This window comes from Crotalus tigris, unplaced genomic scaffold, assembly GCF_016545835.1.
Source record: "Crotalus tigris isolate CLP2741 ecotype Arizona unplaced genomic scaffold, ASM1654583v1 scf7180000020245.1906669, whole genome shotgun sequence".
Taxonomy (NCBI): Eukaryota; Metazoa; Chordata; class Lepidosauria; order Squamata; family Viperidae; genus Crotalus; species Crotalus tigris.
The window spans coordinates 1,573,940-1,596,454 of NW_024097926.1; the positions used below are offsets into that span (position 1 = coordinate 1,573,940).

Here is a 22,515-nt window from a genome sequence, read left to right on the forward strand (position 1 = left end):
CACAAAAGTAGAAAATTAAACTAGCTTATCTTAATGGTGAAATTAACTAAGTGCTTCTGAAATTAAAAGATCCACTTTTCCCCAGCATGGCGGGCAATGTAACTGATTAAAAATGGGGGGGGAAGGTGTCAGGGAACACCCAGGATTCCTCAGGCAGCGTCCTTTAAGATGGATGGACTTCGATTCCCAGAATTCCTCAGCCAGCGTCCTTTAAGACAAGTGCAATCCTGGGAGTTGAAGTCCAACCATCTTAACGTTACCAAGCTTGAGAAGCACTTCTTTAAACACTATTTTTTAACAAAAATTGCCCCCAAAAGAACAGACATGCACCCTGTGAGAGTATCGGTTATGGACGGACAAGTGTCGCGTCATTTTAAAAGAGCGGAAAGAAACACTTTTCTGAATTTTTAATGCTCTATAGCTTGGCCACTTTTCCACAGAAGCACCCAGATTTCTCCACAAGGAGCTGGGATCGGCAAAATAAAATCTGGTGGAGGGAGGGGATAAAGAGGGCTAGCCCATTGGGGGGTTTCTTTGAGGAAAAATGCAGCCAGTGTTCGGTGACTCTCAAGCCACCCGCCATCTTGCCCATCCCTGCCCAATGACGCATTCTTAAGTTCATTTTCCAGGTCACTTGCTTCTTGATCCATTCGCGACCTCTTTGCTATCCAGGCCACTGGGGAGGAAATTTCCTTTGCAGTAACATTTTAACTAGCCCGGCCGAAGTTTGATATAAAGCTGGATGGGCCTCATCCCAGAGAGTAGTGCCGACAGGGTATTTGTTGGGAAAACAGCAGAAGACCTGGAGAACTGAGATTGCCAAACTGCAGAAAATATTTGATAGGCTCCATCTGCTTGGCCAAACTGCAAGATTATAAATTTCCAGAAACCGACGCCACCGTCTCTCGTCTCTCCGCGACGCCATGACTTTTGCTGATATTTTGGACAATGTAGGAGGAATGGGCCGTTTTCAAACGATGATGGTCACCTTCCTAGCCATCCCTCTCTTGATGCTGGCCAGTCAGAACCTCCTGCAAAACTTCACCGCCGGCATCCCGCAGCATCACTGCCAAATTCGCATCGCCTCCAATGCCACTCGTCAAGGCAACGGCACCGTGGGAAATTTGGGAGCCGATCAGCTCCTGAGGATCTCCATCCCGATGGACACGAACCGACAGCCTGAGCAATGCCGGCGTTTCGTGGCCCCACAATGGCGGTTCCTGGACCCGAACGCCAGTCTTGGCAGCCAGACTGTATTTGACACCGAAGCGTGTGAGGATGGTTGGACTTACGACAGGAGCTTGTTCAGCAACACGATTGTCAGTGAGGTGAGAAAGAAACTTTTTTTTTTTTCGATTTTAAAGGGATGAGAAAAGTTTAAATGTCCCCAGACTGACATTTTCTAGAGTAGTGTTTAGCAACTTTAAGATGGGTGGACTTCAAGCCCCAGAATTCCCCAGCCAGCATGCTTCAAGATGGGTGGATTGAATTCCGAGAATTCCCCAGCCAGCATGCTTTAAGATAGGTGTCCTTCCATTCCCAGAATTCCCCAGCCAGCATGCTTTAAGATGGGTGGACATCCACTCCCAGAATTCCCCAGCCAGCATGCTTTAAGATGGGTGAGTTTCAACTCCCAGAATTCCCCAGCCAGCATGCTTCAAGATGGATGGACTTCAACTCCCAGAATCCCCCAGCCAGCATTGCAATGAGGCCTGATTAGGTGCGACATGAGACCCACAAAAATTCTCAATGGTTTTGTTTTTCTCTGCCCTGAAATCTTCCCTCCCCAATTATTTTCCAGTGGAATCTAGTGTGCGAATCTCGGTCACTGAGGCAAATGGCTCAATCCCTTTATATGGCTGGCGTATTGATTGGATCGCTCCTGATTGGAAATCTCTCAGACAGGTGAGCAGGGAGAGGCAGCGTGGTGCAGTTGTTAGTGTTCTGGACCAGGAATGGGCGTTATGGTGTGTGCAGAAGACCTTGGGAGACGGGGTGAAGAGATGCTGAGCAAGAAAAAGGTCAGATAAGAGGCAGCTGAGCCCTCAGCGGCATAATGGATGCAGAAAGAGGGTCAGAAGGGACCCTCCATAGTTTTTCAGGCTGTAAAGTGAGGGTAGAATCTAGATCTATGGGAAGAATAGAATAGAATAGAATAGAATAGAATAGAATAGAATAGAATAGAATAGAATAGAATAGAATAGAATAGATGGAAGGGACCTTGGAGGTCTTCTAGTCCAGCCCCCTGCTCAAGCAGGAGGACCTATACCATCTCAGACAGGTGAATGTCTGATAATTAGAATAGAATAGAATAGAATAGAATAGAATAGAATAGAATAGAATAGAATAGAATAGAATAGAATAGAATAGAATAGAGCTGGACCCTTTTACGGCTTTACCATTAGTGGATTATTCATCATGACTGCTGTTTATAGTTATTTATTTAGTGGATATTTTTGTGGATTTTTTCAAATTGTTTTCGTTATTGTATAATTTTAGAATTGTAAATTGCTTGGTTGAGTTGGGCAGCTATAGAATACAGTAGAGTAGAGTAGAGTAGAGCTGGAAGGGACCTTGGAGGTCTTCTAGTCCAGCCCCCTGCTCAGGCAGAAATTGACGTTAAGCCAGTAACCCGGTTGTTAAGTGAATCCGGCTTCCCCATTGACTTTGCTTGTCCGACGGTCGCAAAAGGGGATCACGTGACCCCGGGACACGGCAACCTGTCATAAACACGAGTCAGTTGCCAAGCATCTGAATTCTGATCACGTGATCCCGGGGGGATGCTGCAACGGTCGTAAGTGTGAAAAATGGCCATAAGTCCCTTTTTGGAGTGCTGTTGTAACTTTGAATGGTCACTAAATGAACTCTTGTAAGTCGAGGACCACCTGAAAAAAGTCAAAATCTCCGGTCGCAGGTCAAAACCTGACTCAGGTCTGTTTCTTACAGGTTTGGCAGGAAATCCCTGATCATTTGGTGCTACCTGCAGATGGGCGTGGCCGGAGCTGGCACCGCCTTCGTGCCCAACTTCTCCATTTACTGCGTCCTCCGCTTCCTGTGCGGCATGGCGATGTCGGGCATCTCTCTCAACTCCGTTTCTCTCTGTGAGTCTCGGGCGTCTCTCTCTCTCTCTCTCTCTCTCTCTTGCCTCCCCCCCCAATCAAAGCCCCCCAAATCTTTTGCTTGTCTTGTTTTCCAAAATGTGTTTTTTCTTTTCCCTTCCTCAATCAGCAGCTCTCAATCTTTTTTGTGAGGCAGAATATTCAATGCAGCAGTTATTCTGTGGCACACCACAAAACTATTCACAACACATAAACAGTTTTTTTTTTTAAGTGTAAGACATGGTTTGAGGGGAAGATATACATTTTTTTAAAAAACTGCTTTGTATTGAATATAGAGATTATATGATAGATAGATAGATATACAGAGATAGAGATAGATAGATAGATAGATATACAGAGATAGAAATAGATAGATAGATAGAGAGAGAGAGAGAGAGAGAGAGAGAAAGATAGATAGATAGATAGATAGATAGATAGATAGATAGATAGATAGATAGATAGATAGATATCTGATATATATCCTGATCTCCTTCTATTCTAACTCTGATGACGCCGGCAGTTTTGGCCGGACGAAAGCTTAGCCTTAGTGACTCTTCTTAACCACAGGCTTGTTTATATTAAACAGTCTGGTTTATTATATCCTGGTGTTCATTTTTTCTTTTATTTGGTTAACATAATGCCCAGGATTCACATTTTTAGTATTTTAAAAGAGATAGATAGATAGATAGATAGATAGATAGATAGATAGATAGATAGATAGATAGATAGATAGATAGCAAGATAGATAGATAGATAGATAGATATATAATATATGGATAGATAGATATAGAGAAATAGGTACAGAGATATAGAGATAGATAGATACCTGTAGTATTTTATGTTGTGTCTCTTTTTACAGGCATGGAATGGATTCCCAGCAAATACCGGGCCATCGTTGGCACAATCAATGGCTACAGCTACACAACTGGGCAGTTCATCCTGGCTGGCATGGCGTACCTCATCCGCGACTGGCGCTGGCTGCAGCTGGCCGTCTCCCTCCCTTACTTCGTCTTCTTCCTCTATTCCTGGTAGGTGGGCAAAGTAAAAAAAGAAAAGAAAAAAAGAAAGAAATATTCTATTTTCCTCACTGGAATAGTTGTCACTTAGGAATAATAATAATTATTGGAAGGGACCTTGGAGGTCATCTAGTCCAACCCTTGCTCAAGCAGGAAACCCTATCCCATTTCAGACAAGGGACCGTCCAGTCTCTTCTTAAAAACTTTTTTTAAAAAAACCCATCTTGATTGGGGTTTGTCTCCTGCAGGTTTTTCGTCGAATCTGCCCGCTGGCTGGCCATTTCGGGGAACCAGGATAAGGCGGTGAAGGGGCTGAAGAAGGCTGCCTGGATCAACGGGAAGAAGGAAGAGGGGAATAAACTCAGCGTGGAGGTACGAGGCTGGATTGTCCCACCTGGACCCCTTTTACAAGATGCAATAAAAACTGAGGAAATCCACGTATTTTCAAAGGCTGCCGGGTTATGGATTTTTAGTGAGCTTGGCCCTGCGATGCAGAATCAAGAAGGGCAGAGCTGAACGGAACAGAACACTTTGTTTGACCAAGTGTGATTAGACACACAAGGAATTTGTCTCTGGTGCAGAAGCTCTCAGTGTGCGTGCAAAGCAACATCATCTTCATTATAGTAATACCAATACTATAGTAATACCAGTACCAGTTAATACTAATAACCGTCTGGAAGTTTAAATCTTAAATAATAATTATAATACCAATAAAAGAGGGAGTAAAGAAGATATAAGATGGATATTATATAATAATACGTCAGCCATACTACATGGGTTAATGGACATTACACGGCACTGTGAGAACAGTGGGATGGCCCGAGGGAAACAACTGTCCTTGTGTCCAGTTGTCTTGACATACAATACCTATAGTCCTTGACTTACAACAGATCATTTAGTGACTGTTCTAAGTTACAATGGCAATGAAAAAAGTGACTTATGACTCTTTTCCATTATTTACGACCCTAAGGCTCTATGACTCTATGATTCTATAACTCTATGATTCTGATTCTATCTTTATGATTCTATGATCCTGTGATCCTATGATGGTGATTCTATGATTCTATGATCCTGTGATCCTATGACTATGATTCTATGATTGTATGATTCTGACTATGATTCTATATGACTATAATTCTATGACTGATTCTATGTGTTTAAATGATTTGATGACTATGACTCTGTGACTATGATTCTATGATTCTATAACTATGATTTTATGACGCTATGATTCGATGATTTAATGACTCTATGATTCTGACTGACTATATGACTGATTCTATCATTCTATGACTGTGTGGTTCTATGATTCTATGACTCTATGATTTGATGATTCTATGGTTGATTATGACTGACTATATGACTATGATTCTGACTATAATTCTATGATGATTCTATGACTATGATTCTATGATTATATGACTATGATTCGATCATTCTGTGACTATGATTCTGACTGACTGTATGACTCTATCATTCTATCATTCTATGACTATCATTCTATGATTCTATGACTATATGATTCTATGATTCTATGACTATATGATTCTATGACTCTATGACTCTATGACTCTATGAATCTATGATTCTATGACTCTATGATTCTATCATTCTATGATTCTATCATTCTATGACTCTATCTGCTCTCTTGCACTCTGTAGGAAAGTTTCCCCAATAGTCAATAAAGGAGAAAGCCACAGAGATATAATAGCATTCTTTGGAACAAACAATTTACCGATTCTCGTTCCAAGAATCCCAGTGTTTCCCCCCAGTTTGCTTTGCTCCTTCAGGGATGGACCAAACCCTGCACTGACCCACGGGGTTGTCTTCTCCTCCACTGCAGGTTTTGAAAGCCAGCATGCGGTCTGAGGGTTCTTCCACCAAATCCAGCCACAGTATGGCCGATCTGGTGCGGACGCCAGGCATGCGTAGAATCTCCTTCGGGGTCAGCTTTTTTTGGTAAGAGTCATTTCTGCTCTCTGCTTTTCCCAGATCTGTGGCTTCTTTTCCTTCAAACCTGGTTACTGTACATTTGGAATGCTGGGTCACCAAGAAAGAAAAAAGATGCCGAGGTCCTAAAAAGTGTGCAGAGAACAACAACAAAGATGTCTGTGGAGATTGTCACTCATCCAGGTCACAGTTGTGCTTTTGCAGGAGGCAACTGGATGCTGTTTTTCCAAAGTCCAGTTGCCTTTTGAAAAAGCACTTTTGGAACGACCACAGAGATGGGGACCGGATGCTAAACCGTACGATGAACAGTTGAGGGAGTTAGGTATGTCCAGCCTATTGAAGAGAAGAACTGGGCAACGTGATATAGCTGTCTTTCAATATTTGAGGGGCTGTCACAGAGAAGAAGGAGTCAAGCTGTTCTCCAAAGCCCCAGAAGGCAGGACAAGAAGCAATGGATGGAAACTAATCAAGGAGAGAAGCAACCTGGAACTAAGGAGGAATTTCCTAACAGGGAGAACAATTAATCAGTGGAACTACCTGCCTCCTGAAGTTATGGGTGCTCCATCACTGGTCGTTTTTAAGAAGGAATTGTGCAGCCACTTGACTGGGATGGTTTTAGGTCTCCTGCCTTGAGCAAGGTTGGACTAGAAGACCTCTAAGGTCCCTTCCCTAGGATTCTATTATCCCTAGGGGAAAAGGGTCCAGATCTTTTTCTAGAAAATAATAGCTTTTGCAGGGGGGTGTCAAGCTTTCCAATTCTCTCCTCCCATTCTAGGTTTGCCACCAGCTTTGCTTATTATGGGCTGGCCATGGACCTGCAGAATTTCAATTTCAACATCTACCTGACCCAGCTGGTGTTTGGGGTGGTTGACATTCCCTCCAAATTCATCTCGGTGCTCACCATCATGTATGTGGGCCGACGGTTCTCCCAAGCGCTCTCGCTGATCATGGCTGGACTGTGCATCTTGGCTAACATCTTTGTTCCGCACGGTAAGGGTAGCACCCGGAGTAGACAGGACTGTGGAATTGCTTCCGTCTCTTTGCAGCTGGTCCTCAACTTACAACAGTTCATTTAGCGACCATTCAAAGTTACAATAACCTTGAAAAAAGGGGATTTACACCTGGTCCTCGCACTTATGACTGTCGCAGCATCCTCATAAACACATGATCAAAATTCAGGCCCTTAGCAGCGTTGGGTATTGATGACGGTTGCAGGATTCCCTTATTATGACTTTATCTTTTTTAGATTTGAGCACTCTGAGGATGATATTTGCTGTAATTGGCAAGGGATCTTTGGCGGCTTCGTTTAATTGTGCCTACATCTTTTCTGGAGAACTTTTCCCAACTATAATCAGGTGAGTGAAGCAGAAGGAAAAGCTATTCTCCAAAGCGCCTGAAGGCAGGAGAAGAAGCAATGGGTGGAAACTAACCAAAGAGAGAAGCAACCTAGAACTAAGGAGAAACTTCCTGACACTTAGAACAATTAACCAGTGGAACAACCTGCCTCCAGAAGCGGTGAATGCTCCAACACTGGAAGTTTTTAAGAAGAGACTGGACAGCCATTGGTCCGAAATGGTATAGGGTTTCCTGCCTGAGCAGGAGATTGGACTGGATGACCTCCAAGGTCCCTTCCAACTGTATTATTATTAAGAACAAGAAAGATCCAGTGGCCTCTGGGAAAAAAACACCTTTGGGATAAGAAGCTGGTCCCGATTCAAAGCGTCAAGGAGGGTTGACATGTTTTCTTTTCTCCCTCCAAGGCAATCTGGAATGGGTCTGGGGGGCACCATGGCTCGGATTGGGAGCATGGCCGCTCCCTTGGTGAGGATGAGCGGGGAGTTTTTCCCACCGCTGCCCCTGATCATCTACGGCACGGCCCCCATCTTGTCTGGCCTCGTCACCTGCTTCCTCCCGGAGACCCTGAACAGACCCCTGCCGGAGACGATCGAAGAAGTCGAAAGACGGTGGGTACCAAACGGGTTTCTCCCACCTCATCTTTTCTTCCTTCCGTCTTTTCTTCCTCCCTTCCTTCCCTCCCTTCTTTGTCTTTTCTTCCTACCTTTTTTCCTTCCTTCCTTCCTTCCGTCTTTTCTTCCTCCCTCCCTTCCCTTTTCTTCCTTCTTTCCTTCCTTCCTTCCGTCTTTTCTTCCTCCCTTCCTTCCCTCCCTTCTTTGTCTTTTCTTCCTTCCTTTTTTCCTTCCTTCCTTCCTTCCGTCTTTTCTTCCTCCCTCCCTTCCCTTTTCTTCCTTCTTTCCTTCCTTCCTTCCGTCTTTTCTTCCTCCCTTCCTTCCCTCCCTTCTTTGTCTTTTCTTCCTTCCTTTTTTCCTTCCTTCCATCTTTTCTTCCTCCCTTCCTTCCCTCCCTCTTCTCTTTTCTTCCGTCTTTTCTTCCTCCCTTCCTTCCCTCCCTCTTCTTTTCCCTTCCTTCCCTCCCTTCGGTCTTTTCTTCCTTCCTTCTTTCCTGCCATTCCTTCCTCTCCTCCCTCCCTACTTCCTTCGTTCCCTCTCTCCCCTCCCTCCCTCTTTCTTCCTTCTGTTTCTCTTCCTCTTCGCCTTCCTCCCTGTCTGACTAACAACATCTCTTTCAGACTCTGTATGTAACACATGCCTCCAACAGAGGGCTGCCATTAAGGGGATGCTGGCTTTGGTTGATCCTAGAACTATAGCTTGGGAAAGGACCTCCGAGGTCCTCTAGTCCAACCCCTGCTTGGTACCCCAGTTCTGCTAACGCATTCCCAACCTCTTCTCGAAGATGGGCATATATCCCAAGGCCGTTGTTGGCGAACAACTCTCGGCACCAGGAAATGTCTCCTAATGTCTAATCTGAGTCTACCTCTCAACATCCATTTTAACCAGTGTTTTTCACCATTGGCAACCTGAAGAAGTGTGGACTTCAACTCCCAGAGTTCCCCAGCAGCCGTGGGAGTTGAAGTCTGCACCTCTTTCAGCCGCCAAGGTTGAGAAGCACTGATTTAGACCACTGCCCCAGGAAGTGACATATGCCTGTCTTCAGCAAGAGGTTGGGAATGCTTTAGTACAGTGGTTCTCAACCTTTTTAATGACGCGACCCCCCAACCGGTCATAAGTCGAGGACTACTCAACCGGTCATAAGTCGAGGACTACTCAACTGGTGCAGCACTGTTTGCAGAACAGGACTTTTGGTGGGCTCAGCAGGGCAGAGACAGCCTGGACAATTCCTATTGGCTTTTGAAAGCCAATAGAATTAGACTCTATTCAAGAGAGTCTATTCTATTGGCTTTCAAAAGCCAATAGAATAAAAGGGAGGAGCACAGCTAAGGAAAAGGGGGAAAAAAATGGCGGACTGCGTTGTTTGGCGACCCCCGTGAAATGGTCCTTCGACCCCAAATGGGGTCCCGACCCACAGGTTGAGAACCACTGCTTTAGCAGAATCTCTGTCCCAAGCAGGGGTTAGACTGGAGGACCTCTGAGGTCCCTTCCCAATCTGCAGGGCACATTCACAAATGAAGACAGTTTAAATCTATTTCTACAAGGTTATTGCATCTCAGGCAGGCCTGCTTGGCCAAATCTTGCCTAGCGAAGCCTTCTCCATCCAGACGTTTTGGCCGATCCACATATATATTGGTCCTCAGCCCCAGAACCAGAAGACATGGTTGATCTCATTCAATAGCCAGATGTGGCCTGGGATTCTCAATGGGAGCTTCAGCCTAGCTGCTTCCTAGGAGAAGACGTGTAGGCGTCAGCTCCTAGAATCCTAAGAGTTGTCCATAGATCTTCAAGCGACCAAGGTTGATTATCTCTGATGGCTTCTCCTTCTATGAATTCTCTCTCTCCCTCCTTTTCTTCTCAAGATCCAAACCCAACGAAGAAGACGAGCTGCAAATGAAAGTTCTCCTGTCCTCGGAGAAGTCTGAGCCCCTCAAAGACCAACGCTAAGAGGCAAAAAAACAGACCCTCCTCGTCAACCCCCATCACCATCACCTTAGCCTCCTACTCCCTATAACCAGCTCTCGGATCCTCTTTTTCCGGGACACCTCAAACGGGTTTGCAACGAAGCCTCATCAGAAGAAACCAATGAACGAGGAGACGGGTTGGACGTGAAACTGTTGAATGACATTGTAGAAAGTCCAAACTTAGAAACACACTCTGTTGTGCGCCAGAGGAGAAAACTATGGCCAACATCTGCTGATTATAAACGAATATCCTTCTGCGGTCTTTTCTAAGGGTTTCCCTCCCCCCATTTAAACGAAACTCGATTGATATATCCGGGTCTCGTAGGCCTGCAAAGTGAGACCCGTTATCCATATATCAAAACATGGGGAGGCCTTATCTGAAAATGCTGGACTGTGGCTGTAGACATGAACCTTGAAATGAGAAATTTTCGGACAGCGAGAACAATCAGCCAGTGGAACAACTTGCCTCCGGAAGTTTTTAAGAAGAGACTGGGCAGTCACGGTATATAGGGTCTCCTGCTTGAGCAGGGGGTTGGACTAGATGACCTAGAAAGCCCCTTCCCACTCTGTCATTCTGTAAACCAGCCGGCTGCACTGTGATATGATTTCACCAGTGATATAATTTGGTTTGCGGCCTAGCAAGGATCCGTTTCACACACGTCCACGAGCATAGAATGTAAACTTGCTTTGTTGTCCTGGGCGAGCAAATTTTGCTGGCCATGTTTACGTCGCTTCTATTACAACGAGAGTCACTTTTTTTTTTTTTTTTTTTTCCTCTCCTTTCTGTAGATCCCAGCCAGCATTACAAAATGGCTGGGTTCACGGAATACACTCGGTTACGGATTCACACTATCCGGTGAATCATAAATGGACCCAAAACTTGACACACACACCCCAAATCTTAAGCCCCACCTGCGCACAGGTGAACAAGTTTTGTTCAACTAGCCGAGGGGAGCACTCTGAGCCATGGAGATTGGTCAGTTTTTCACTGACCCAGTCCAGCATTTGTGTGAATCCAACCAACCTGCATATTGGGTTGACTTGAAACAACACAAGGGTTAGATCAGCAATAGGCAAGGGATGACTAGAAACCCTTTACAGAGTTTTTGGGTGAAAATGGGGGAAAAAATGAATGTGTGATTGATGGCTTTGATGATTAGACAGGCTAGTTTATAGAAAGAAGAGAATCAGGAAGTCACTTTAAAGAGGTCAATTTGTAATTGTATTTATAACTGCTACGAAGAATATTGGAACTGCTGTGAAGAATATTTATATCTTTTTTATTTCTCTTCTGTTTTTCTCTTATTTTTTCCCTTTCTTGCGCTTTTTCTTTTCTATTTTTCTTCCTTGCTTTATACTAGTTTGTAATAGTTTTTATCTTTCTCTTTAAAAGTATAATAAACTTTATATATATATATATATATATATATATATATATATATATATATATATATATATATATATATATATATATATATATATATTAAAAAAAAGATCAGCAAAGCACCGTTAGGGAATCTGCCAACAATGGGCACGTTGTTTGTGATGCCTACTTTTGAATTTTCCATATATAGAACAGCAGTCTGTGTTTTATTTTATTTTTTTGCACTTATATTCTGCTTTTGAATTTTGCATATATAGGAAAACAGTAGTCTGTATTTTGTTTTTTTTGCACTTATATTCTGCCACTGGGCATCACGTTTACAATTTTCTCTCTGTCTTGTCTTTATTTGTGAACATCGGCTGACATTTCAGGCACAGGATGCCTTAATAAATTTACTAGTTGTCAACGTGTATAATGTGGTACTTACATTGTTTGCTAAAAATTGAGCCTCTTGTTTTCTGTTTGAAATGGTCCCAGGTATTGTTTGTTCGGTTTGTTTTTGTTGCTATGATATAAACAAGATGTTGAGACTCTAGAAAGAGTGCAGAGAAGAGCAACAAAGATGATTAGGGGGCTGGAGGCTAAAATATATGAAGAAGGATTGCAGGAATTGGGAATATCAAGTTTGGTGAAAAGAAGGACTAGGGGAGACATAGTAGTCTTCCAATATTTGAGGGGCTGCTACAAAGAAGAGGGGGTCAACCTGTTCTCCAAAGCACCTGAAGAGAGAACAAGAAGCAACGGATGGAAATTAATCAAGGAGAGAAACTGGAATTAAGGAGAAATTTCCAGACAGTTAAAACAATTAATCAGAGGAACGTTTTGACTCCAGAAGTTAAAAAATGGAAGTTTTTAAGAAGAGACTGGACAGCCATTGGTCTGAAATGGGATAGAGTTTCCGGCCTGAGCAGGGGGGTTGGACTAGATGACCTCCAAGGTGCCTTCCAACTCCGTTATCCTGTTAGAATTAAGGAGGAATTTCCTGAGGGTAGAACAGTTAATCAGTGCTCCATCATTGGAAGTTTTCAAAAATAGACCGGGTGGTATAAAGTTTCCTGATCGAGCAAGGGGTTGGACTAGAAGACCTCCAGATCTGTGTTTCTGCCTTTGACTTTGCTGTTCTTAGTGGCTGTTCCAGAAACAACCGATTTAACAAGGCCAAGTTACAGAGAGATTTACGGTATTTTTTTTTAAAAAAAATTATTTTTAACTGGGCTGAGTTTGGCTCTCCCTACGCAAACAACAAAATTATATAACACCAAATTCTAGTTTGGGAAAGGTTGATTCTAATCACTGTTACTCTAAGCTTGCCAAGTCCTTGCTAAGCCATTTCAGTGGGGGAGGGGGGGGATCAGCCCTGTTCCACTTCTAATTGTCGGTTCAATTGCAGTCATTGTTTTGATTCAGAAGGTGACATTTTTTCCATCGAACTGGCTGCCACTGTCTTGACGTTCAAAGTGACGGGGCTTTTAAAACACAGCCTTTCCCAAAGTAGTCCACATCAAACCTCATTCATTCATTCATTCATTTCCCACCTTTATCATTTTCATAAATAACTCAAGGTGACGAACATACTGTGATACTCCTTCCTCCTCTCTTTTCCCACGACAAGCACAATGTTGCTGGGCTGAGTGACAGCACTGAAAAATAGTGATTTATGACTGGTTTTCACACTTACATCTGTTCCCTATGGTCAAGTGATCAAAATTCAGGCGCTTGGCAACTGGCATGTATATAGGACAGTTGCGTTGACCCAGGATCAGGTGATGACCATTTGCAAGCCTCCCCAATGGCTTCTGACAAGCCAAGTCAATGGAGGAAGTCGGAGAAGCCACTGACCGCATCATTCAATTAACAACCACTGTGTTTTGCTTAACAACGGTGGCAAACAAGGTCGTACAATGAGGCAAGACTCACCGAACTTGCTTAGCAATGGAAATTTGGGGCTGAGTTATAATTCTACCTAGACTTGCTTCCTTGGGCAGCTGTCTCTGAGCCCTGAAGGCCAACGAATTAGAAGGGGGAAAAAAATCAGATTTTTTTTTCCGACGGGGGCCCCCGTCTGACCCTGCCGTTGCTATCTTGCCTACATTCCCGAGAAATAAGTCCTTTTTCTTCTCCTTTTCGTCCCTCCCAAGCCACCTCGAAGAAAAGCAGCTAAGCCGGGCTAATTCGGCAGGAGCTGATCCCCGGCCGAAAAGAATTCCGAAACACCACAAGGGCACCGAGCAAACGTTGCGACGCCAAGGTCCTGCACCTCAGCTGCCCTGTTCATTCCTAGAGGTGGAGGGAGGCGAAAGGATCGGAGTGCAATCAAAACGCACCCCGGGACGACAAAAGTACAACACACAGCGGGCAGCGGCTGAATCTGTTTGCCCACCAGCAGGCGAAACGGGGCGTCTTCTCCAGCGACCGGTTCGCATTTCAACGCGGGAGCAGATGGAGACGCCAGGGGTCCAGCTGGCATTGCGTAACCCTTTGGACCACCTCTGCCACCTCCTCCGTCTTCCTTCGAATCCTGCGAGTTAGCCAGGATGGGCATCTCCCCTTCTGGTAAGCCGACGTGGCTTTCAACAGAGTCCCTTCCGTCGCCGGGACGAGCATTCCTCCGTGTGCCTCAAGTCTACGTTGCGCCACGCCGCGAAGCCCGCCATGCCCTTTGGTGACCTTCTGGCTCAAGCGGGCGGCCTGGGACGATTTCAAGTGCTCAACGTGGCGCTATTGTGTTTCCCGATGCTCCTGATGGCAGCCCACAACCTGTTGCAGAATTTTACGGCTGCCGTTCCCGGGCATCACTGCCGGGTGGCCTTGAACAAAGGATGCGCCGATGGGAACGCCACGGGAAATCTGGACTGCCGGGCGCTGCTGAGAGCGTTCATCCCCCAAGATGGGGACTGGGGACTGGAGAAGTGTTGGCGCTTTGTCAACCCCCAATGGTGGCTGTTGGCGTTTAATTCAACGGGACGGGAACCAACGGGGGCCGAGCAGGAGCCATGTCTGGACGGGTGGACCTACGAAGGGACGGTTTTTACATCCACCATCGTAACCGAGGTAAGAAGAACGCTCACGTACCGATCTGGTGGAGGATTGCTCGGTTCCTTCTGGATGGGACTCCAACTCCCATCTTTCCCAGGCGGGGTGCTGAGCACCGTAGAACATAGAATCGAAGGCTGGAAGGGACTCAGAGGTCTTCTAGTCCACCCCTCTGCTCCAGTCAGGAAACCTTATACCCTGGTTTGTTTGTTTGGTTGTCCAGTCTATTTTTGAAAACCCCTAGCTCCAGGAAAATAGGGCATCCTCAACTTACGACCGCAATCACGCCCAACATTTCCATTGATAAGCAAGACAGTTGTTAAGTGAGTTTTGCCTGTTTTTATGGACTTTCCTGCCACGATTGTTAAGCAATTCACCACCATTATTAAGTTACGAAAATGGTTTTAAAGTGAGTCTGGCTTCCCCGTTGACTTTGTTTGCCGGAAGATCGCAAAAGGAGAAATCACGTGACCTTGGGACACGGCAACCGTCCTAAGTACCGGCCAGTTGCCCAGCCTTTGAATTTTGATCACGGGACTGTAGAGGGGATGCTGCAATGGGTTGTGTCAAAAACGGTCATAAGTCACTTTTTTCAGTAATATTGTATCCTCAGATGGTCACTAAAAGGAATGGTTGTAAATTGATAACTACCTTTATAGGGGCTCCCGCTGGAGCAGAGGGTTGGACTAGAAGATCTCAAAGGTCCCTTCTAAGGCTGTTATTCTATCTTCTCTGTTCTCGTATCTTGGTATGATGTTCTTCTGAGCTTCCCAGCTCCTTTTAGCCCTTCTCCCTCAGCTCAGTTTGGGGCCCACGTCCATCCGTGTTGTGGATTCTGGTATTTTCGTTCTTCTCCTCCTGCAGTGGGACCTGGTGTGCGATTTCCGGAGCCTCCAGCAGCTGGCGCAGTCTATCTACATGGCCGGTGTGCTGGTGGGTGCCATAGTCTTCGGAGGCCTCTCTGACAAGTAAGAAGCGGGTCTTTCTCCTTTGAAAAGAAACCAACTTCTGCTGACCATCATCGGAAGCTGGGTAGATGTCACAATGGACCCGTCAAACACCGATTCACAGTCTAATGCCACGGCCATGTCTTGCGGAAAGTAACTTTTTAAGCAAATTGTTTTGGTGACAAAAATGTTGAGTGGCTTATATTCCTTATATATATATATAGATGTATATTTTCATCTCTTTTCTTTATATATTTTTCGTAGCCTCGTTTTTATTTTATCAGCTGTGCATTTTGAAACTTTAATTAAAAAAAATAGGATTTAAAAAAGGTGGGCCGGGGTCTTGAGGGGAGCTAACTCTGTACAGGTCCTCAAGTTAAAAACACAACTCAGCCCAAACTTTCAGCGAGAGGGTTGTTAAGTGAGCTTTGCCCCACTTTACGACCTTTCTTGCCACCGTTGTTAAGTGAATCACCGCAGCTGTTAAGTTAGTAACGCAGCTGTTAAATGAGTCAGGATTCCCCGTTCAATTTGTTTGTCGGATGGTCGCAAAAGGGGATCAGGTGACCCCAGGGCATGGCAACCGTCATAAATATGAGTCAGTTGCCGAGCGTCTGAACTTTGATTATGTGACCGTGAGAAAGCTGCAACGGTCATAAGTGCGAGGACTGGTCCTATATAACTTTTTTTTTCAGTCGCTCTTGCAACTTTGAATGGTCATTAAAGGAATCGACATATGTTGGGGACTATCTGTACTTCCTGCTGGTCATCCGTCCTCCTACACATACACACACACACAAGCCCTGTGCATGAAATTTTCACAGTCCCACCAACATCCAAGGATAATCTTTATTTTTATTTCTTGTAGATTTGGGCGGAAGGCGCTGCTTCTTTGGTCCTGTTTCCAGATGGCGGTTTCCGGATCCTGCACGGCGTTTATTCCCACCTTCAGCGCTGATTGTGTCTTGCGCTTCCTCACCGGCATGGCCGTTTCCGGGGTTGGCCTCAACTGTGTGTCGCTGTGTAAGTTCTCTCCCACCGGAAGCTCCGAATCCGATTCTTCCTGCAATATGGCTGGCTGGGGGATTCTGGGAGTTGAGGTCTACCCATCTTAAAGCAAGGTGGCTGGAGGATTCTGGCAGTTGAAGTCCACCCATCTTAAAGCAGGCCGGCTGGGGCATTCTGGGAGTTGAAGTCCATCCCTCTTAAAGCAAGGTGGCTGGAGGATTCTGGGAGTTGAAGTCCATCCCTCTTAAAGCAAGGTGGCTGGAGGATTCTGGGAGTTGAAGTCCACCCCTCTTAAAGCAGGCCGGCTGGGGCATTCTGGGAGTTGAAGTGCATCCCTCTTAAAGCAAGGTGGCTGGAGGATTCTGGGAGTTGAAGTCCACCCATCTTAAAGCAGGCTGGCTGGGGCATTCTGGGAGTTGACATCCACACATCTAAAAGCGAACTGGCTGGGGGATTCTGGGAGTTGAATCCACCCATCTTAAAACCTGCTGGCTGGGGAATTCTCAGAGTTGAGGTCCACATATCTTAAAGTTGCCAAGCTTAAGGACACAGATAGATCAATATTCTCTAGGCTGATCTAACCTTCAGGGTCTTCCAATGTGTCCCCATCACCCCTGTAACTAGGACCCTCCAGCTTTCAACTGGTCATCCTTTCCTTCTATCTCCCCCTCCCCCCCCATCAGAGCTTCTCCAGAGACCTGAGTCCATACCCAACGTGTCCAAAATAGAGTCAACATAGCCTGAATCCACAAATAATCTTCTTTTTCCAGCTGTGGAGTGGACGCCGATGCATTCCCGAGCCGCAGTCAGCATGGCGACCGGCTACAGCTACAGCCTCGGGCAATTCATCCTGGCAGGCATAGCGTACGCCATCCGGGACTGGCGTTGGCTTCAGCTGGCCGTCTCCCTCCCCTACTTTGCCTTTTTCCTCTATGGCTGGTAGGTAGTTTCCCACTGTTTGCAACCACTGTTTACAGCAGGAGCAGGCAATTCGTTTTCCCAAGGAGTCATGTGAGAAACTGGGACTGAATCAGAATAGAAGCTGGAAGGGACCTTGGAGGTCTTCTAGTCCAGCCCCCTGCTCAAGCAGGAGACCCTATACCATTTCAGACAGATGGCTGTCCGGTCTCTTCTTAAAAACCTCCAGAGATGGAGCACCCACCACTTCTGGTGGCAAGCTGTTCCACTGGTTGATTGTCCTCCCTGTTAGGAAGTTTCTCCTTAATTCCAGGTTGCTTCTCTCCTGGATTAGTTTCCATCCGTTGCCTTCGGGTGCTTTGGAAAATAGGTTGACCCCCATTCGTCTTGTGGCAGCCCCTCAAATACTGGAACACGGCTAGCATGGTGTGGAGGGCGAATCAAGAGGGCCTTGAAGGAGCCTGTGCATGCATACATGCAGTCCTCAACTTACAGCCATTCATTTAGTGAAATGGAAATTATTAGAAGGTGGTGATCCAGCATCCAGCATCCTCTTCCTCAAATTGGCCAGCTTCCAACCCACCGTCCGTTTCTGTTTCGCCCCTGTCTCCACCACCCTCCCCTCTCTCTCTTTTGGGCAGGTGGTTCAGAGAATCTGCCCGCTGGTATGCCACTGCGGGCAAGCTTGACCAGGCGCTGAAAGAGCTACAGAAAGTTGCTCAGATAAACGGGAAAAAGGATTGCCATGAGAAGCTCAGCCTGGAGGTATAAAATCCGAAAAGCAACGTGGCTGGGTTTTTTTCTTGGCAAGCATGTGGTAAATGCCCTTCCTTCCTTCCTTCCTTCCTTCCTTCCTTCCTTCCTTCCTTCCTTCCTTCCTTCCTTCCTTCCTTCCTTCCTTCCTCCCATCCTTTATTCCTTCCCTCTTATTCTCAAATTTGGTGGCACCCAAAACAGCTTTTCTTGATCCGCTTTTCCAGGTTTTGAAAGCCAGCCTCCGGACGGAGAATTCGGCAGCCAAAACCAAGTTCCCGGTGGCTGATTTGGTGCGCACGCCGTCCCTGTGCCGCATCACGGTGTGCCTTTGCTTTGTCTGGTAAGCAAGGGAGACAGAAGACAGCCCAAAAAAGAAACGGAACAAAAGCAAAGCAGAGATCTAGAACTCACAAACTCCTAGTGCTCAGTCAGAAGCCACCCAGCTGGCTTTCATGACTAAGGCAGGACTAGAACTCACCATCTCCTGGTGATCGGCCCAAAGTCACCCACTTGGGTTTCATCCTAAGGCAGGATTAGAACTCACCATCTCCTGATGCTCGACCCAAAGTCACCGAACCGGCTTTCATGCGTAAGGCAGGACTAGACAGCACCAGAGGTATTTTAATTTCTTTAATCCGTTGGCCACTCCAGGTTCTCCACCAGCTTTGCCTATTATGGTCTGGCGATGGACCTGCAGAATTTTGGGGTCAGCATCTACCTCATCCAGGTGATCTTCGGCGCGGTAGACATTCCTGCAAAGTTGGTGGCTTTCCTTGTGATCTGCTATTCCGGCCGTCGGATGGCTCAGGCGTTGAGCCTCATCTTAGCTGGCCTGTCCATCGCGGGGAACATTTTTGTGTCCCGTGGTAAGTTTCCAGGCACGGACCGACCGATGGTTTTATTTGTACAAAGCAAAATGATTTTGCAGTTATCTTTTTTTTTTTTTTGAACCAAACTGGCTTGTAAATTCAACATTTCTGGATGGGCGGAAAAAGCGTGGAACTTCCTGGTGCTTGTTTTCTTTGTGGCTCTATGCCATCTTTCCATCAAGAAGTTCCTGGCCATGTTTGGGGTTTTATCTTCACAACAACCCTATAAGGTAGGTCAGCCTGGACTTGCTAGGTGGAATTTTGATGATACATGCCTACTTCTAACCGTTACTTCTGAATCAATGAAACACGGAAGGCTGCAAAGGCCTGGAATTATTGTGGCAAATATCCCAGCAGATTCACACACAACTTGTTCAGCTGAAATCTCAAGTCACAAATCACAAAATAACTCTGGCTAGAATATGAAGGCTGCAACGCACTTGAGGGCCAGCAGAGGGCAGCTAAGGGACACAGGAAACTGGGTTTTGCTGCCATCTAGTCTCTGTCTACACATTTGCACGACCAAAAACTGAAAGCCATTAATATCAGAGGTGTCCAATCTTGGCAACTTTAAGAGTCGTGGACTTCAACTCCCAAAATCCACAAGTCTTAACCCCTGAGTTATACTATATTTTTAAAACCACTGATTTATTTCGACAAATGTATATTATTCAATCATTATGTAGCTGCAGCAGTGACTTTGGGCACCTAATGTAGGATTAAAATTCAACATATTTGCATATGTGTCCGAATCAAGGAGACATATTCTGGCTTTACGACTTGTGCTGATTAACCCATAGGATGTTCCAAAGTAACAGAACTAGGGTGCTGAACTAGAACTCACGTCCTCCCAGTTTCTCATCTAGTACCTTTACCACTAGACTGAAGTCACATCATGGCAACACCCAGTGATTGTCTAATCTTCTCTAGATATGCAGATCCTAAGGACCGTCTTTGCTGTCTTTGGGAAAGGATGTCTGGGCGCCTCTTTCAGCTGCGTCTTCTTATACACTGGAGAACTCTACCCTACAGTGATCAGGTACCACTCGGTGATATTCTGGGATAACGTTAGAAACAGCCTCAAAGGTCTGTTTGCCTCTGAAAACATGGGAGGGTGACTTTTGCTGCAGCATAAGCGTGGAACTAAGGAGAGGGAAATGTCAGAATAACAGAATGATAGATTTGGAAGGGACCTTGGAGGTCACCTAGTCCAACCCACTGCTTGAGCAGGAGAGCCTATACCATTTCAGACCAATGGCTATCCAGTCTCTTCTTAAAACTTCCAATGATGAAGCGTCCACAACTTCTGGTGGCAAGCTGTTCCGCTGGTTGATTGTTCTCACCGTCAGGAAATTCCTCCTTTGTTCCAGGTTGCTTCTCTCCTTGATTAGTTTCCATCCGTTCCTTCTTGTGCTGCCTTCTGGTGGGTTTGGAAAATAGGTTAATCCCCCTCATCCTCCTAGAAGCCCCTCAACTATTGGAAGACTGCCATCATGTCACCCCTAGTCCTTCTTTTCGTTAAACATCTGCGACATCCTCTCTCTCTCCCTGCAAGCAAGCTGCAGGCAGTCCTGGACTTATGGCTGTTTGTTCAGGGACTATCTGACGTTATGACGATGCTGGACACAGCGGCTTATGCCTGATCCTTGCACTATAATCGCCGCAGTAGCCCTGTGATACAGGCACTTGGCAACCCGTTCGCACAACAATCCTGCAGTCACGTGACCTTCCCAGCCAGCTTCTCATAAGCAAGGTCAATGGAGAAGTCGGCCATGGAAGGTCACGGGATGTCCCACTTAACGGCCGTGCCACTGAGCCATCCATTTTCCAGTCTTCCCTTGCAATCGTAAGTCGAGGACTCGCTGCATACTATAACTCCCAAGGGCCCAGGCTAGGTGCAAGGAATATTGGGAATTGTAGTTCGGCCACGCCCACCCTGGCGAATGACGAGCCTGAGTCAAATTTATTTCTTCCTTCCGTTGCATTATCAGGCAAACCGGGATGGGCTTTGGTAACACCATGGCGCGTGTCGGGGGGATTGTGGCCCCTCTGGTGAGGATGACCAGCGAGTATTTTCCGTCCTTTCCCCTTGTCATCTATGCCACGGCCCCCATCATCTCCGGCCTGGTGGCCTGTTTCCTGCCCGAGACTTTAAATGTGCCTCTTCCAGACACCATACAAGACGTAGAGAGCAGGTCAGTGGCAACGAGACTTTTGCTGTTTTGGTTTTGGCGGGAGGGGGAATGAGAAGGAGCCGGTTGGCATCCAGCGTATCAAAAGCCCCATTTTGGAATCGATAATGCGGGATCAATCGCCTCGATTTAGTTCGGTGTTTCTCAACTTCGGCAACGTTAGTTTGCGTTTTTCTTGGCGAGATCTTTCCAAAATGGTTTGTCATTGCCTCCTTCCTAGGGCTGAGAGCATGTGACTGGCCCTGGGTCAAGCAGCTGGCTTCCATGCCTAAGGCAGGACTAGAATTCACTGGCACCTGGTGATTGGTCCAGTCATTCAGCTGGCTTTCATACCTAAGGCAGGACTCAATGGCTCCTGGTGATTGGTCCAAAGTCACCCAGCTGGCTTTCATGTCTAAAATGGGACTAGAACTCACTGTCTCCTAGTGATTGGTCCAAAGTCATCCAGCCGACATTCACGCCTAAGGCAGAACTAGAACTCATCGCCTCCTGGTGATTGACCCAAAGTCATCCAGCTGGCTTTCATGCCTAAAGTGGGACTAGAACTCACCGCCTCCTGGTGACTAGTCCAAAGTCATCCAGCTGGCTTTCATGCCTAAGGCGGAACTAGAATCACCATCTCCTGGTGATTTGTCCAAAGTCATCCAGTTGGCTTTCATGCCTAAAAGGTGGGACTAGAACTCACAATCCTCTGGTTTCCAGCCCAGTGTCTTGACCACTACCTTTCAATATTTTGTGTTCCTCTGCCAAAAGGATCCCTCAAACCGCTCCATTTGACGCTCCTCTGCGTTTAAATTCTTCCTCCTTTTTTAATAACACCCGATTGTTGACGTGATTGCTGACAGAGCTGTACCCCTTGCCAACCCATCTGATTTTGTCCTGTCTTAGAAACGTGGAGGAAGACAAGAGAGAAAAGGCTTGTCATCCAGGCCCAGTTCTCCTGGCTATGAAAGAAATCCAAGAGGCAGAAAAGGATTTCAGGCTACCTGGAAACCTGGAAAATAAAGACACGGGAGGAGCTGAGACAGACGCTTGCTCTGACATCCCCAAAAGAGCCGTCACGATTTCCAATGCATTATGACAATGTTGTTAAACTCAGTAATAGCTCATTAAAATATATATATATATATATATATAAATATATATCTTACTTTCTTATAGCCTATCCAAGTGGAGACATCTCCTAACTGGGATGTTTTAAATAAGGGTGAGAAATCTAGGTTTACCCCCAGAGGTTTCTTTCAACATCTGCCTGCAACTGATCAGTCAGTTCCTCTTCCTTGCTGGGGAGACAAGAAGAAAAGTTTGTTTGTTTGTTTGTATCCGGCCTTTATTGTTTTGACAAATAACTCAAGGCAGCCAACATATCCAACACATCTTCCTTCTCCTGTTTTCCCCATAAAAACAATCCTG

The 22,515-nt window shown here is 45.9% G+C and overlaps 1 protein-coding gene across 1 annotated transcript; it reads left to right on the forward strand.

The window, feature by feature from the left end:
- Positions 1-419: 419 nt before the first annotated feature.
- LOC120318500 lies at positions 420-22,212 on the forward strand. The gene is made up of 22 exons (XM_039366195.1): positions 420-1,328; positions 1,802-1,905; positions 2,947-3,101; positions 3,958-4,126; positions 4,363-4,486; positions 5,958-6,073; positions 6,840-7,054; positions 7,311-7,419; positions 7,825-8,155; positions 9,994-10,132; positions 10,785-10,851; positions 13,518-13,686; positions 13,909-14,430; positions 15,277-15,380; positions 16,228-16,382; positions 17,138-17,306; positions 17,927-18,050; positions 18,266-18,381; positions 18,693-18,907; positions 19,841-19,949; positions 20,902-21,105; positions 21,991-22,212. The coding sequence occupies exons 1-22, from the start codon at positions 924-926 to the stop codon at positions 22,181-22,183; spliced, it is 4,014 nt and encodes a 1,337-aa protein (XP_039222129.1). The 5' UTR covers positions 420-923; the 3' UTR covers positions 22,184-22,212.
- Positions 22,213-22,515: the final 303 nt, after the last annotated feature.